This window comes from Camelus dromedarius, chromosome 16 (assembly GCF_036321535.1).
Source record: "Camelus dromedarius isolate mCamDro1 chromosome 16, mCamDro1.pat, whole genome shotgun sequence".
NCBI lineage: Eukaryota > Metazoa > Chordata > Mammalia > Artiodactyla > Camelidae > Camelus > Camelus dromedarius.
Window position 1 is genome coordinate 19393702 of NC_087451.1, and position 13352 is coordinate 19407053.

Genomic DNA, 13352 nt, shown 5'->3' on the forward strand with positions numbered 1-13352 from the left:
ATCATCCCATCCACCTTCAAGTTGCTTAGTTCCCCCAAGAGTCAGTAGAGGTCACTGCAGCTTCACAGGTTCAGTTCCAAGTTTGCAGAAGCACCGTTTTTGTTTTGTTTTTTTTTTTAAGCAGTTGCGGGGTTAGGCTTGCATAGCTTGCCAAAGATTTGAACTGCTAGACACTACACCTTGACATGTATTGTTCACTACTAGAGCTTCTCAGAGGTTTAGAGACCAGACACAATTTTTGAGGCTATTAAAAAATAAAAGGCAACTCCCACAAGCATTTATTGAGCATTTGCTGCTGTTGTCCTTGGGGATACAACAGTCACAAGTGAATCATTGCTCTCATGGAGCTTAAACTCTACTGGGGGACACTGACAGAACACATACTATCATAAAATCAATGAAAAAATTAAAACAAGGCATTATGTTACAGAAGATGAGGGAGGAGGCTACACCAGGTTCAGTGCTGAGAAAGGCCTCCCAAAGAGGGTATATGGTTACAAAAATTGAGGTTTATTCTTAATTTCACATTTTTAACTCGGGAAAATGCAACACAGTAAATTATACACACAAAGAGTTTAAATTTCTTCAGTAACGGAGTGTCACTTTAGAACCTTCAGTAAATCATATCTTTTATACCAAGTGTGTTTTTAAGTATTCCACCCACAGATAGTGACATCCTACATAGTCTCAGACCTGGACCAATGCTTCTTAAATTTTTATTTAAATAGATTACCTGGGATTCTTCTTAAAATGCAGAGTCTGATTCAGTCAGTCTGAAGTGGAATCCTGAGATTCTGTACTTCAAACAAGTTCCCAGTGATGATGATGCTATTGGTCCTTGACTATATACTGTTGTAAGATAGTAACAGGATTTTAAGTAGAACCCATGCCTTAAAACAGGTGATGGAACACAAGTTTATCTTACTTTTTTTTTAATACCTTTATTGTGGTATGGTTTCTGTACAGTAAACTACACATATTGCAAATACACAATTTGATGAATTTTCATAGATGTATATACACTATATGTATATACAGTGAAACTACTACCACAATCAAGATAGCTAGCATTTCCATCACTCCCCAAGAGGTGCCATTTTTTAATTCCTAACTTACCCTTCCCACCCCTCTTTACTCCCTGGTAAGTTTGTTCTTTATGTCTGAGTCTGTTTCTGTTTTGTAGATACGTTCATTTGGGGACACAAGTTTAAAACTGTGATGTGCATCTTTTTGCAGTAGTAACAGTGTTTTCTTATGACTGTAAAGATAACAGATACTGTCAGAAGTTTACAAATTGATGCCTCTGCCAAATGGCCTCTCCCTCCTATCGTTGATAGGCTCGTGAGGTGACTCAGATAAATACCTTTTGGACCTTCTCATACCTGCCCTAGATTCTGAAATGAAGCAAGGCTCCTAACCTCATAGGTAGGAATGTATCTCCATAATTTTAGGAGCACAGCACTGAGAGTGGGGAGACATTAGGCATATCAGCAAGGGGTGGGGTGGAGTACGGTTTATTTTTCTAGTTCTCTTAGGTTTTAAGAGAAGTGAGATTAACGTTAACATGAAAATCAGCTGTTTCTCTCCTATTCCATCTTTTTTTAAACTTTGAAATCATTGACACAGTATTGCTAAAATGGGACCTGTTGCTCCCACACACCAGAGCTGCCCTGGACAAAAGCCAAAGACCTAGCTAAGGAAACAGTCTGTCCTCCTCCCACGGGAACATCGTAGACTTTGTATCTATCATTCCTGGGCCACTCCATCCTGAATATGCAGTGCTGGCACAGTCAATAGATGGGGGCGATTCGTCTAGGAGCCTCCCCAGCTCAGTATCAACACCTCCCAGGGCGTTCCCTCCTGCCCTTGGCTCATTTCCCCCATCAGTGCCAATCCGGGATGTGAGAGGGGGTAGTCTCGGCACCAGCCCCCTGTACTACAGCACGCCCTGAGGATGCAGCTCCCACCTTCTGCCGCAGCTTCAGGGTTCCTCAGTTACAGCGTGCAGCGGGTCATGTGGGCCAAGTCCTTGATCTCCGGACAGTACAGCACTGGGGGAAAGGAGGAGGATTAGCAGCGGCAAGACACGGCCGAACCTGGGCTTTCCGGGGCGCTGTCCCACCACAGCCTCCCCTGGCTGCCCCTCACCGTTGCTAGGCAGCGGGCGTCGCCAGCGGTGCGCGGGCGCCAGGACCCGGGCCCAAAGCCGCCGGATCGCGCACCACCCCGCGCTCCTAGGCCCCGCCCACTTCTCGCTCTCCTCTTCCTCGTCGACCTCTCTGTCCGCATCGCCGATTTCCCGGACCCGGCCACCCGTCTCATCAGGTTTGCGCTCGGCCCGCGATTTTGCCTCCAAGCGGGCCCACAAGTCCGGGTCGACAGCGACTTCCGTGACCCCGCCGCGCGGGAGCGGGGTGAGCGCGCGGCAGAAGGGGCACGTGACGACCCGGCGCAGGCGCACCACGCGAGCGGCCGCCCCGCCGACGTCGCCGCGCGCCGCCAGCTCGCGCAGGCAGTCGGTGCAGAGCGTGTGGCCGCAGCGGGCGCGCGCCGTCCCCGGCAGGCGGCGGGGTGCGCGGACCCCGAGGTTGAAGGGCCGGTAGCAGATATTGCAGTCCAGCTCGCCCCGCTCTGGAAGAGACGGCACCCTCAACAGGAGCTGCATCGTGTCCGCCGCGGACTTGTGGGCGTCGCTAAAGCGGCTGGGTCCGCCGACAGAATGAGCGGGCTTGTCCTGGGGCCGGCGCCGCGTCCCCTCGCCCCTTTTAATAGTGAGACCCCGCCCCTCAGAGGCGTCACCCCGCGGTCAGGCGGCTCCCTGCCGCGGCACGCGTGGGGGCGGTGGAGGTGCGAGGCTGTGAATGCCAACGATGGCGAAGCGGAGGAGGTGGCCCAGGCGATGCTGCACCTGGAAGGTGGGGGGCATAGCACCCCCGACTCCCTCCACGTCTTCCTTTATCCCCCACGCAAAGCCAGAGCTCTTTAGTTCTGTGTGCAAAGTTGAGCCCTAGCCCGAGCCACTGGCATAGGGTTTCTCACTCTTTCATAACCGCACCCAGACATACTTCCTAAGCCCATTCTGCCCAATCTTTAGTGGGCTCCTGGGTGTTTAAGCAGATGCTGCTCTCAATTTTCTTTATTATATGTGACATCCCTGTGTTCTTGTAAGACTGGCTTCTCAAATTTCATTCTCAAACTGCTCAATTCCCAGCTGACATCTCAGCTTAAGGAGGGACCTGAATTCCAGGACCACGGAGTTAGGAATGCTGGGAATCCTTTCCATCCTGAGTAGCCGGGCCTGGACACCCACACACCATGGTGGCTGCAGCAAAGCTGCCCAGCCTGAGTTATGATTCAGAGGTCTGACGTCCCCCACAGGTAAACAGGACATAGTACTCACAGCCCACATTTCCTTGAGTTGCCACACCCACCCCCCAGCTGCCTCCTCACCCTCCTCTCCTGGACTTGGGTCCACGTTGTGTTGTGGAGGTTCATCGCACAGACTCTAGAGCCAGCTTACCAGTTGTGACATTGAGCAAGTTACTCAACTTCTCTGGGGCCTTGGTTTCCTCTTCTATAAAATGTGGATGATAGTAGGATTGAATCAGTTTATACATGTAAGGTGCTAAGAATGATGCCTGGCATATGGTAAACAGCAGTAGCTGTTACCATCTTGTACCCACAGCCTGTACTGTGTGTTCACTGCATCTTCTCAGTACCCAACGTTTTCAACACCCATCTCTTCAGGTCAATACGAGATGGGCTTCTCCATACCCATGGTATGTATTTACTGGCTGTAACAGGCAACATAAAGCTGGTTTTGTTTTTTAACTAAACCGTTAAAACCTTTGAGGTTAATGTTTTGTGAGGAGGTAGATCATAATTTTAAATTACTTTACATCTTCTTTAGAACTTCTGAGTTGTATCATCTTTATTGGGGAAGCTATCTGCTTATTCCAGTGATGCTGTCATAATTCAAAACTTTTTTGGAACTGCTCTTTGAAATGGTGCTTAGAGATCTCTCATGCTTTCATATCTTCAGTTGGTAATGAACTCTTAATCTTGCCAGATAGATTTGATTATATAAATGCTCCCAAAGTGTTTGACAGCCAAAACCCTTCTAAGCTCCAGCCCTGGATATCCAGTCACCTGCTTGACTTCCTTTCTTCTTTATCAAGAACCCAAACTGATGATCTCGCTGTCCAAAGCAGCTTCTTTTCCAGTGTTTCCTACATGGGCCATCAACCCACAGAATCATGGAAAAATAGTTTTAAAAAGTTGTTTCAAGCCATTAAATTTTGGAGGTGATCTGTTGTATATCAGTAGATAACTGATTTAGAGAGGGCTTCCTACTGTCCTGAGGATAAAGATAATATTCTAAAATGCCCTATAATGCCCAATATGTTCTGAAGCCACCCTTGTCTCACATTCCGCTTCCATCCCCTCCTTAGACACTGGCTTAGGAGACCTTTGGCTTGTGTGTTCCTTTCTGCCACCAAGCTTTCTTGTGTGCTGTTACCCTAACCCGCTTGCTTTTACCTTAGCAATACCCACTCATCCTTCAGCTCTCAACTCAGCCTCACCATGTCAAATACCCATTATAGACTCTGGTAACATCATGTGCTTTCCTCTGGACTTTGGACACCCACAGCCGAAGTTTGTATGTGTTTGGTGGGTTATTTGTTTGCCTTTCTCATCTGTAAACTCCACGAAGGTTGTTCCGAGCCTGGTTTTGTTCACCACTGTGTTCCTGTCCTATACTATAGTAGGACTCAATAAATAAATACTTGTTAAATTAATGAACGAGGTAAGTGATAAATGGTAAATGAGGTGTGACAATAACGAAAGGTTTCTTACAAGGGGTTTCTAACTGCCTCTGAAGGTAATTCTAAGAGGACTTTTTGGCGTGTTATGAGCAATGGAGGAGGCATCATTAAAATAAGATCATCATCCTCCAAGGTAACTATTTAAGGAGAGTACTATTTCGAATTTAAAAGTGTATGTTTGTTACAGAATAACTAACCATAGTTTAGTCATCCATTTCACCTCTTTGTTTCCTCTGCAATCTTCCAAAATGAGTGGGAGATGGAAGGAGTGGATGTAAGTATTCATTAGTTGATCCGGTTGGTTGCTAATCCAGTTGGTTGCTAATCCAGTAAATGGCAGGATGCTGACGTCTCTTTTGGAAATTGGTTTTACTCGCTCTCGCAGCTTCAGGATCAAGGAAGGGTGAGGAAGGGGAAAGGGAGATGGTGAGGTTGTATTTTAAGGAAAGCAGAGCTCATCCTCCCCTGCCTTGTGATGTTTAAAGGTTGTAACTTCCCACCCACTTTCTGTCCCAGGGAAATCAGAGTTCTCGGGGGAAGAAGAAGGGTAATTCCATTTGATTCTGCTTTTCTGCCACCCTCACACCTGATCACTCACTTATTTTCTTTTTTACTTATAATAACTCCTTTCCCTCTCTCTGTATCATTTCAACCATAGACTGGTTTTCATTTTACCGCTCCTTCACCAAATCCCAAAGCTTCAACCTCTGAAGAGCCCCTCCCACTCAGCCCTAAGAAAACCACCCAGATAGTTTTCCTTGGCACATGTGTGGGTATCAGGCAAGAAGAAAACAAGCATGGCTATTATAGCTTTCAAAACAAAGCAAGGATAATAGTGTCAGAGGGAGGAGCAACAAAGCTATGAAGCCAGGCCTCTGGGTTCTAAGGCACGTGGTAACTGAAGGACAGAAGAAAACTGGCCTGAAGTATCTGGTGCCTGGGTTCTTCCTGAAAGCAGTGACCAGGAGCCCAATGGCTGGGTCACTAAGGTAAACGAGCAGTGGAGAGAAAGGTAGTGCTCGACTTTCTAATGGCAGGGGCTGGGGGGGCAGATATGTGATCCTGAGATCCTAGCCTCTCAACTCCCAGCAATTTCAGACGCCATGAGTGATGATCAAGCTGAGATTTTATTTACAGTTCCCTGGGAAGTCTTACACAAGAGGGGCCATCATTATTGCTTTAAGATTATTGCCAGAGGAAGACTACAGCCCTCCACTGCCAGGTAGGAAGTCTTGCCCAAGGCTTAAAAGTTTATCCCCAGGCCTTTTAATGTCAACCCCATTTCTCTGTCGTGACCTAAAGGCTGTCACTGTTTCCTGTGAGGCGTGGCCCAACTGCTTTCCAAGGGCGACCCGGGCCACTTTTGCCAGGATATGCTATACATGGACCATCAAATCTCCCTCATCAGTGCTATGTCATTGTATGCCCCACCCTACCCCTCTCAGCAAGAACAAAGTACCAACACTGGTTCTCGTTTTCAGCCCTCCTCCACCTGAAGCAGAGGCAGGCTCCTGGTTTTCCAAAGATTATCATTTACTTCATGCCAGGACCAGCCCGGCTTCCTTTGTACTGAGTAATGTAAGAGCCCCATTTCCTTTGGCCGTGATGACATCACAGCTCATTTCTTATTAGGCTGTTATTACCCCTTGATGACATTTCAAGGGCCACTTCTGAGGTACTCTGCATGTGTTTTGTATCTGCCTTTTTTCCCCCTGGACCTTGGCGATTAGGGGAAGAGGAAAGGGAGCAAGACCAATTGCAGAGAGGGGACGGCCCAGTAGCTCATAACCAGGATTAGCAAGAAGACCTCGGAGAACGCAGCAGGGGGCGGCGGACTACTTTCCCTCTCAAGCCCCACTTCGGGAGGATATGGCTTTGTTCATGCTATCGCTACTCGAAGCCGGAACTCGTTAGTGGGCGGGGACGCCCCACCTCAGCCGCTAAATGGAGGGATCGGGAGCAGGAGGGCCTCGGGGCGAAGGCGGGGAAGTGTTTCACGGCCTTGCAGCGGCTCCGGGTTTGGGTTCCTGCGCCACCGACGAACTATTTCTTGGGATGCGGTTTGTTGCCCAAGAGCCCATCTATCTCCATCACCGTCTGCGGGGTCAGCTGGCTCAGCACCTGGAGGAGAATGGGGTGGTGGAGAGGGCAGTTCATGCAGGGTCCCTGAAGAAGGCAGGAGGTTCGAGGACCCTGGGAGCAGCACAGCCAGGACAAGTGGCAGGGAAAAAGTTGCAGCGGTGCCCCTGCCTTGCCTTCTCGCCCTAGGACCTCTTATCTGCAAAGCGAGGACCTTGTAGTGGGTGACCCTCACAGGCCGTTCTGGGTTGGACAGCAAGGCCTTGACTGCTGGGGAAGGGGAGAGAGATGGGCTCTGCCTGAGACCCCACTCACCTGTAGGGCGCCCAGGTGTTCTATCAGCTGCTCTGCACTGGACACCCCCAGCAAGACTGAGCTGACACCCTCACTGCGGAGACACCACGCTGAGACAGAGGAGGAAAAGAAAGAGAGAGAACTGATGGGAAACAGCACATAGACTTGAAAAGTGTCTCTGAGGAAGAGGGTCCTCCCTGAGGACAAACCCATCTGTGGTTTGGCAGCATCTCAGGAGATGACAAGGCCCCTGCAGGGTCCAGGGCTGGCAGTGTCTCACCAATCGCAAGCTGCGCCACAGTGCAGCCCAGCTGGTGAGCGATGGGGAGAAGGTCCATGACTTTGGCTTGTTGCTTCTTGCCATCTTCACTCTGCACTTTGTCTTTGAGCCACTGGTAGCCCTGGAGGCCAAGGAGAATTAGCAAATGACCACTCCTCAGATAGTCCGCTCCTGCCACCCTGACCCCCAGATCTCACCTTGATGGTGACCCTGCATGTATCCGGGACTCGCCCATCATACTTGCTAGTGATGAGGCCACAGGCCAGAGGGGACCAGGTGACTGAGCCAACACCTAAGAGGAAGAGGACTGAATGTGGGAAAGGGATCTAGGTGATGGTGAGGCCGAGGGAAAGGTAGGGATGAGGGGACTGCGAACCAATCTTGTGGTAGAGCTCTGGCAGCTGCATCTCCACCTTCTCTCTCTGAAACAGATGATGCTCAGCTTGTTCACACACTGGAGGAATCAGATTGAACTGTCTGGCCATGGAGTAGGCCTCCTAGGTTGGGGTAAGGAAGAGTTGGGAGTCAGAGCACTCCTTCCATTTTCTCCCATCCCCCTCCTCCAGTGGAGTGGGGTTTGGAGTGGCTGTGTGAAAAGTGGGAAGAGGTTGTGGGATAGGGGGAAGTGGGTGGAACACTCACCATGATTTCTGCAGCCCCCCATCGAGATGTCCCCCAGTATAGGGCCAGGCCCTGGTTGATGACGTAGGTCATGGCTCGCACAATCTCTAGGCACATAGGAGAGGAAAAGCCTCACTGTCAGACCCCTGGCATCCAGGTTCCAGATCTGCAGACCTCTGCCTGCTCCACCAAGACCCCACTTGTGGAGTGGAGTTGGAGAGGTTGGTATCTGCTTTTCACTTCCCTCCCTGTCCAAGTCCTGGGGTCTGAGCCTCCACTGTGGAGCTTGGGAGGCCTCCTGAGCAAGGGCTGGCTTCATGCTGAGGGTTTGAGAAGTGCTTAGTTTTGAAGGGCTGTCAGGGTTGGGGTGCTTTTACCCTCCATAGGACTGTTGGGGTCTGAGCGATTGGCAAAAACAATGTCCACATATCCCAACTGGAGGCGTTCCAAGGATCCTCGCAAGCCTGGGGTAAGGATGGGGAGAGGCAGGTAAGTGCTAACGCTTCAGTTTTCTAAGGATTCAGACCTTACCCCCTTTGCCATGGCCACCTAAATCCAAGCTTTCCTATTCAAAGTCTTAGACTCAGAGCTTCAGAGAATGTTCCCAATGCCTCTGGCTTCCATCCCCAGCCTCCTCAGGTTCCCAGCCCCTAATCCTCACCCTCGATGATGTGTTTGCGGCTCAAGCCTCGCTCAGTTTCTGCCCTGTAGGAAAAGGTAAGTCAAAGATGAGGTGTGTCAAAGATAAGGGACCAAGGCTGGCCTGGAACCATGAGGAACTGGGATTGCAAGGGTTCTCACAGGCAAAATACAGACAGGGGTAGCAGGTACAGGGACTGCTGTCCCCACCCCCATCCCTTGCACCTTCACACAGTCTCTGTAGATCTCCCCAATTACAGTGAGGCAGCCACTTACTGTCCTCCCCAAAAAATCTTGGTGGTGATGACATAGCTTGATCTCCTGGAAAAAAACAGAAATGGGAGAACCAAGAAGAAAAGGATTTTTGAATGATCATGTCTCCAGCAAGCCCCGCCTCCCCCAAACATGCCTTACCTCCAACTTTTGCTCTTGAGGATGTTGCCTAGGGTTCTTTCAGCCCTGGAAGGAAGACAGTGCAGAAGAATTGACCCCTCCAAGGTGGATCAGTTTCTTCTCCTCCTTTCCACCTTTCCCTTCAACTAACTTCCTCTCTTGTAATACGGAGCATAAATCCCCATCCTAGACCGTAAGAGGGGTTCCCGGAACTAGGGTATAGTCATATTGTTTTCATTGATTCATTCAACAAATATCAGTTGTGCATCAACTGTATTCCAAGCTCTGTTCTGGGTGCTGAAGGGACTGGATAGGATGAGAGGAGAGGGACCAGCTATGGCACAGCCAGGGAGGGCACTGCTTCATCTGGTTCCAACCATCTGCTTTGCCCTCCCCTTTATAGCCTCTGCAAAATCCCACCCATTTTCCAGAGTTTAGCTTGGACTCGGCCTAATTTTATGGAAAATGTTCTCTGATTGCTATAAGCTATGTTCAGTCCTTGTCAGCTTCCATAGCTCTTACTGGCTACACAATTCTTTGGCACTTAATTATGAGTTAATGTGTGACAAGTCTTAAATCATGGTGGGCTGTTACTGAAGTGTTTCATTGTTATTTAATCTTTCATACCTCCTTGTCTTTTGATTTGTTTGTTTAACTACTTAGACTGTGAGCTTTTTAAGGGCTTACTGATGGCATCCCATCAGTGCCTGTTCTGTGCTAGGCTCTGCGCAAGTACTTAGGTGACATGGGGAAGAGCAAGACAAGGCCTGTGGAAGGAGGAGCCTCCCAGTTGAGCAACGAATGTGGTTTGTAAACCAATAATTGATGAACTATGTGCCAGAGGGCATATAAAGTGCTTTGGGAGCTGAGGGGGTTGGTGACCAACTGTGGGGAGTTGGGCAAAGACTTCTCAGAATAGCTGACATCTAGGCCAAGTCTTAAAGAGAAGCAGAAGAGTTTGCCAGAAGGGGAGGAGGCAGGGGTAGGTAGGTTATCCTAGGTTTTGGCTATTCCCAGTGTGAAACCATGTGTAATGTGGTTCAGTGTGTTTGTCATTTAGGTTTGTCATCCTCACATAGTTGCACATAACTGATGTCCAGGAAATATTTATTGGTTTTATTTTATTTTGACCACACAGTATGCCTCATTGCTCTCAAAGATGGAGAGAGGCTGATGTTGGGACTACAACTCCCACTGGCCGAAAAGTTGGAACTTAGTGAGGCAGAATTCCTGGGGTTCTTTAGGGGGAAAACCAAGAAGCCCTGATGTTCCCTCGGCCTTCCTAATGTAACTTAGCTCTTTGACCCTGGTCCTTACTTTCCTGCTGCGTACACTTCGGCGGTGTCAAACAGGTTTACGCCATGCTCATAGGCTACTGTCAGCACATCCTCTGCTGTCTAGGATGGTAAGAGAAAGAGCTGAAGATCAACCACTGGCCTCTCAGTTACCTTCCTCACTGCACCCTAGCCCATCACATGTCAACCTTGGTTTCCATGTTCATTCCCCTTTCCCCATCCTCCACCCTCAGGTCCACCATTCTCCATGCTTGTTGTCCAAACCCCTATCTAAATACATTTCCCCCCTTTTTGGTTCCCTCACACCCCCTCACCCTGTCTAGGTCCCATCACTTATACCTCATCTGAGATCTGAGAACCAAATGTGACCCAGGTACCTGCAAGAGAGAAGCCAGGCAAGTGAGACCTGTGGGGGCCAGCCATGAAAAACACCCCTTCCTTTCATTCCTCTTCTTTCTAACTCACCTAGGCCAAGACAGGAGACCCGAAGACCAGACTTTCCTAGGTTCCTGCAGGATACAGAAGCAGCAGGAAGGGGTGGAGACTCTATTAGGGACATAGATTATCAGCCTCCAGCTCCTCTCCTTCCAGACTGAGATGCCCTCAGGATGTCTCAGGCCAAAGAAACTAGACTCAGTGGGCCCACTGAATTGGGCAGTGCTATGGCCATAGTGTAAGTGAACATATGACTGTTCCTCTGGAGCCACTGTCCAATGCCTCTTTTCCCTCCTATCACATTGAAGATGTGCTGCCTGCTTAGCGTTTCTTCTAGTGGGTCTTGTCTGTGTCTGAGTCATCTCTGGGATGTGTGGAGTCCAGATGGGGGGTGGGGGTGGCTGGAAGGAATGTAACTGGCTGATCGTGATGTTTGTGAAAACAGGTCCTCAGAGTGCTGTGCTAAAGGGCAGACACTGGGGTGGAAGGGGTAAACCAAGTCAAGTTCAGGCATTCAGGCAGGAAGGGTCTTTGGATAGGCTAGGCAGATGGGCCTCCAGCAAAGGCAAATAGGACACCTGGGGAGGGGCATAGTAGGAAAGGCCAATTCTCCCTGTTCCCCTCTGCAATCCCTCTGCTCCTGTTGGCTTGGGAAGTCTGTCTTCCAACCAGAAAGCCCCCTCTTCCCAAGACCCCCACCCAGGTAGTCGGCTTAGCTTCTGGATCAGGACCACCACACCAAGGGGATCAGATTCCTCAAGTGACAAAGCCAGGTCAAATCAGTGACCTCTGCTCACTCCCAAGTAGGAGTCCATCCCCTCCCCCCTACTGCTAGTTCTGAGAGCCCTGCAGTTCTCTGAGATAGTCGATTACATTTCAGTCCACCTTCCCCACCTGGCCGCTGTCCCTCAGCATGGGGTTGAGAAATGTGGTCCATCCTTCTTAGGGCCCCACTGCCCTCCCAACTAAGAAAGGTTGCAGGAGACCTTGGGGCAGGTGGGGGCAGTATCTGGGTCAGGCACCCTGAGCAGGCCAGAGTGGGAAGCTGTTTCCTTCCCCTCTCTTCCCAGGACACAGACCCAAGGACACTCCAGAGGGGTCCGCAGCCTGGAGATCCATGCATCCCTGGTCTTGCTGGGGGTAAGGAGGGAGGCTTGGGAGCATTCCCTAGTCTGACAGGACCCGGTCAACCTTGGCAAACTTGATTTTCTACTAGTCAGGGGTATCGATGGAGACCAAGAGAGGGAACATGGAAGGGAGTGATGGCAAGAAGAGACAGAATGAGCTGGGACCTTCTTAGTGAAGTCTGAGGGGGTCCTGGCAGCATCCCAGGAAGCTTCAGGGGTCAGGAAAGGGGAGGGCTCAGGAGATGTGGCGGGCTGCCCGGCCACCGCCATACCTGTATTTCATGCCAGTGCCTCGGCCGGTGCTCTCTCGGAGGGCCCCAGCGGGTGCTGGGGGTCGGGGGACCACTGCGGCCCGAGCCTTGGGGCCCGACCCTCCTCCCCCCGGAGGGTTCCCATGCCCCCCGCCGACCGGCCCGCCATTACCGCCCCCGGGGCCCGGCCGGGGTCCACACAGACGGTCCTCACTGCTTCGGCTGCGAAGGTTCTGCTCGGTACAAGCGATAGACACCTGCATGCCTGCTGGCCAGGGCGGGGGAGGGGGCTCCGAGGGGGCGGGAGGAGAGAATCGGGAAGCCCGAGGGGAGACAACCGCGGATGTAGTGGTGCGAGCCCTGGGAGAGCGGGAAGGGTGAGGAGGCTGCGGCGGGAGCCGCCAGGCAGGATCGGGCCCGCGGGGGCGGGCTGCTGGAGGTCGCGGGGTTTGCGGCGGGAGAAGAGAAACGCGGGGGGCGCCACGAGTGGAACGATTAGGATACGGGGGCACTGCCGCGGGGAGCAGAGGGAGAAATGAATGAGGGTAAAGGTCGAGGGGGATCCTCTGAGGGTAGGAACCTCGGGTGGTGGGGGGGTGAGCAAGGAAGAGAAAGGCCACCTTAGCCCGAACCGCAGCGGGACCTGCTAGGCTCCCAGTCGCGTCGGCAGCTGGCCCAGCTAATCAACATGCAGGCACCGCCCCCTTATCTGCATAAAGCCACCTCCTCCCTGCCAAAACCTGCCGCTTATCTGCATAAGCTCCACCTTCCGAAGCCCAGCAGCTTGATTGTTCAGTGGGCTCTGAGGAACTAGAGAGTAGAACCAGGACGGTGGTTCTCCACTTCTCTGGACCTCGAGGCAGGTCGGCCTTACTCCAGCCCAGTAGTTTTCAATACGGGGGTAACTTTGTCCCCTAGGGGATATTTGGCAAGGTCTGGAGACATTTCTGAGTATCACAATCTTGGGGAGGGTGTGTGTGTGTGTGTGTGTGTGTGTGATGTGCCACCAGCATCTAGTGAGTGGCAGCTAGGACAAAGCATATGGCAGCCCCCCACATATACACACAAGATATTACGCAGCCCCGAATGTTAATAGTGCCTCCACTAAGAAA

The 13352-nt window shown here is 51.0% G+C and overlaps 2 protein-coding genes across 3 annotated transcripts; both read right to left on the reverse strand.

Moving 5' to 3' along the window:
- Positions 1-247: 247 nt before the first annotated feature.
- RNF227 (ring finger protein 227) lies at positions 248-2677 on the reverse strand. 2 transcript variants are annotated; one of them, XM_064495216.1, is made up of 3 exons: positions 2149-2677; positions 1968-2051; positions 248-849 (listed from the first exon to the last, which is right to left on the reverse strand). In XM_064495216.1, the coding sequence occupies exons 1-2, from the start codon at positions 2663-2665 to the stop codon at positions 1996-1998; spliced, it is 573 nt and encodes a 190-aa protein (XP_064351286.1). In that variant the 5' UTR covers positions 2666-2677; the 3' UTR covers positions 248-849; positions 1968-1995. The 2 variants fall into 2 exon arrangements, with proteins under 2 accessions (XP_064351286.1, XP_031323575.1); XM_031467715.2 differs by having other exon boundaries at positions 248-2051.
- A 3257-nt stretch (positions 2678-5934) lies between these two features.
- On the reverse strand, positions 5935-13311 carry KCNAB3 (potassium voltage-gated channel subfamily A regulatory beta subunit 3). The gene is made up of 14 exons (XM_031467714.2): positions 12262-13311; positions 10893-10936; positions 10767-10804; positions 10450-10529; positions 9154-9198; positions 9016-9060; positions 8762-8805; positions 8478-8564; positions 8122-8207; positions 7856-7976; positions 7677-7771; positions 7480-7600; positions 7221-7309; positions 5935-6947 (listed from the first exon to the last, which is right to left on the reverse strand). The coding sequence occupies exons 1-14, from the start codon at positions 12501-12503 to the stop codon at positions 6870-6872; spliced, it is 1215 nt and encodes a 404-aa protein (XP_031323574.2). The 5' UTR covers positions 12504-13311; the 3' UTR covers positions 5935-6869.
- Positions 13312-13352: the final 41 nt, after the last annotated feature.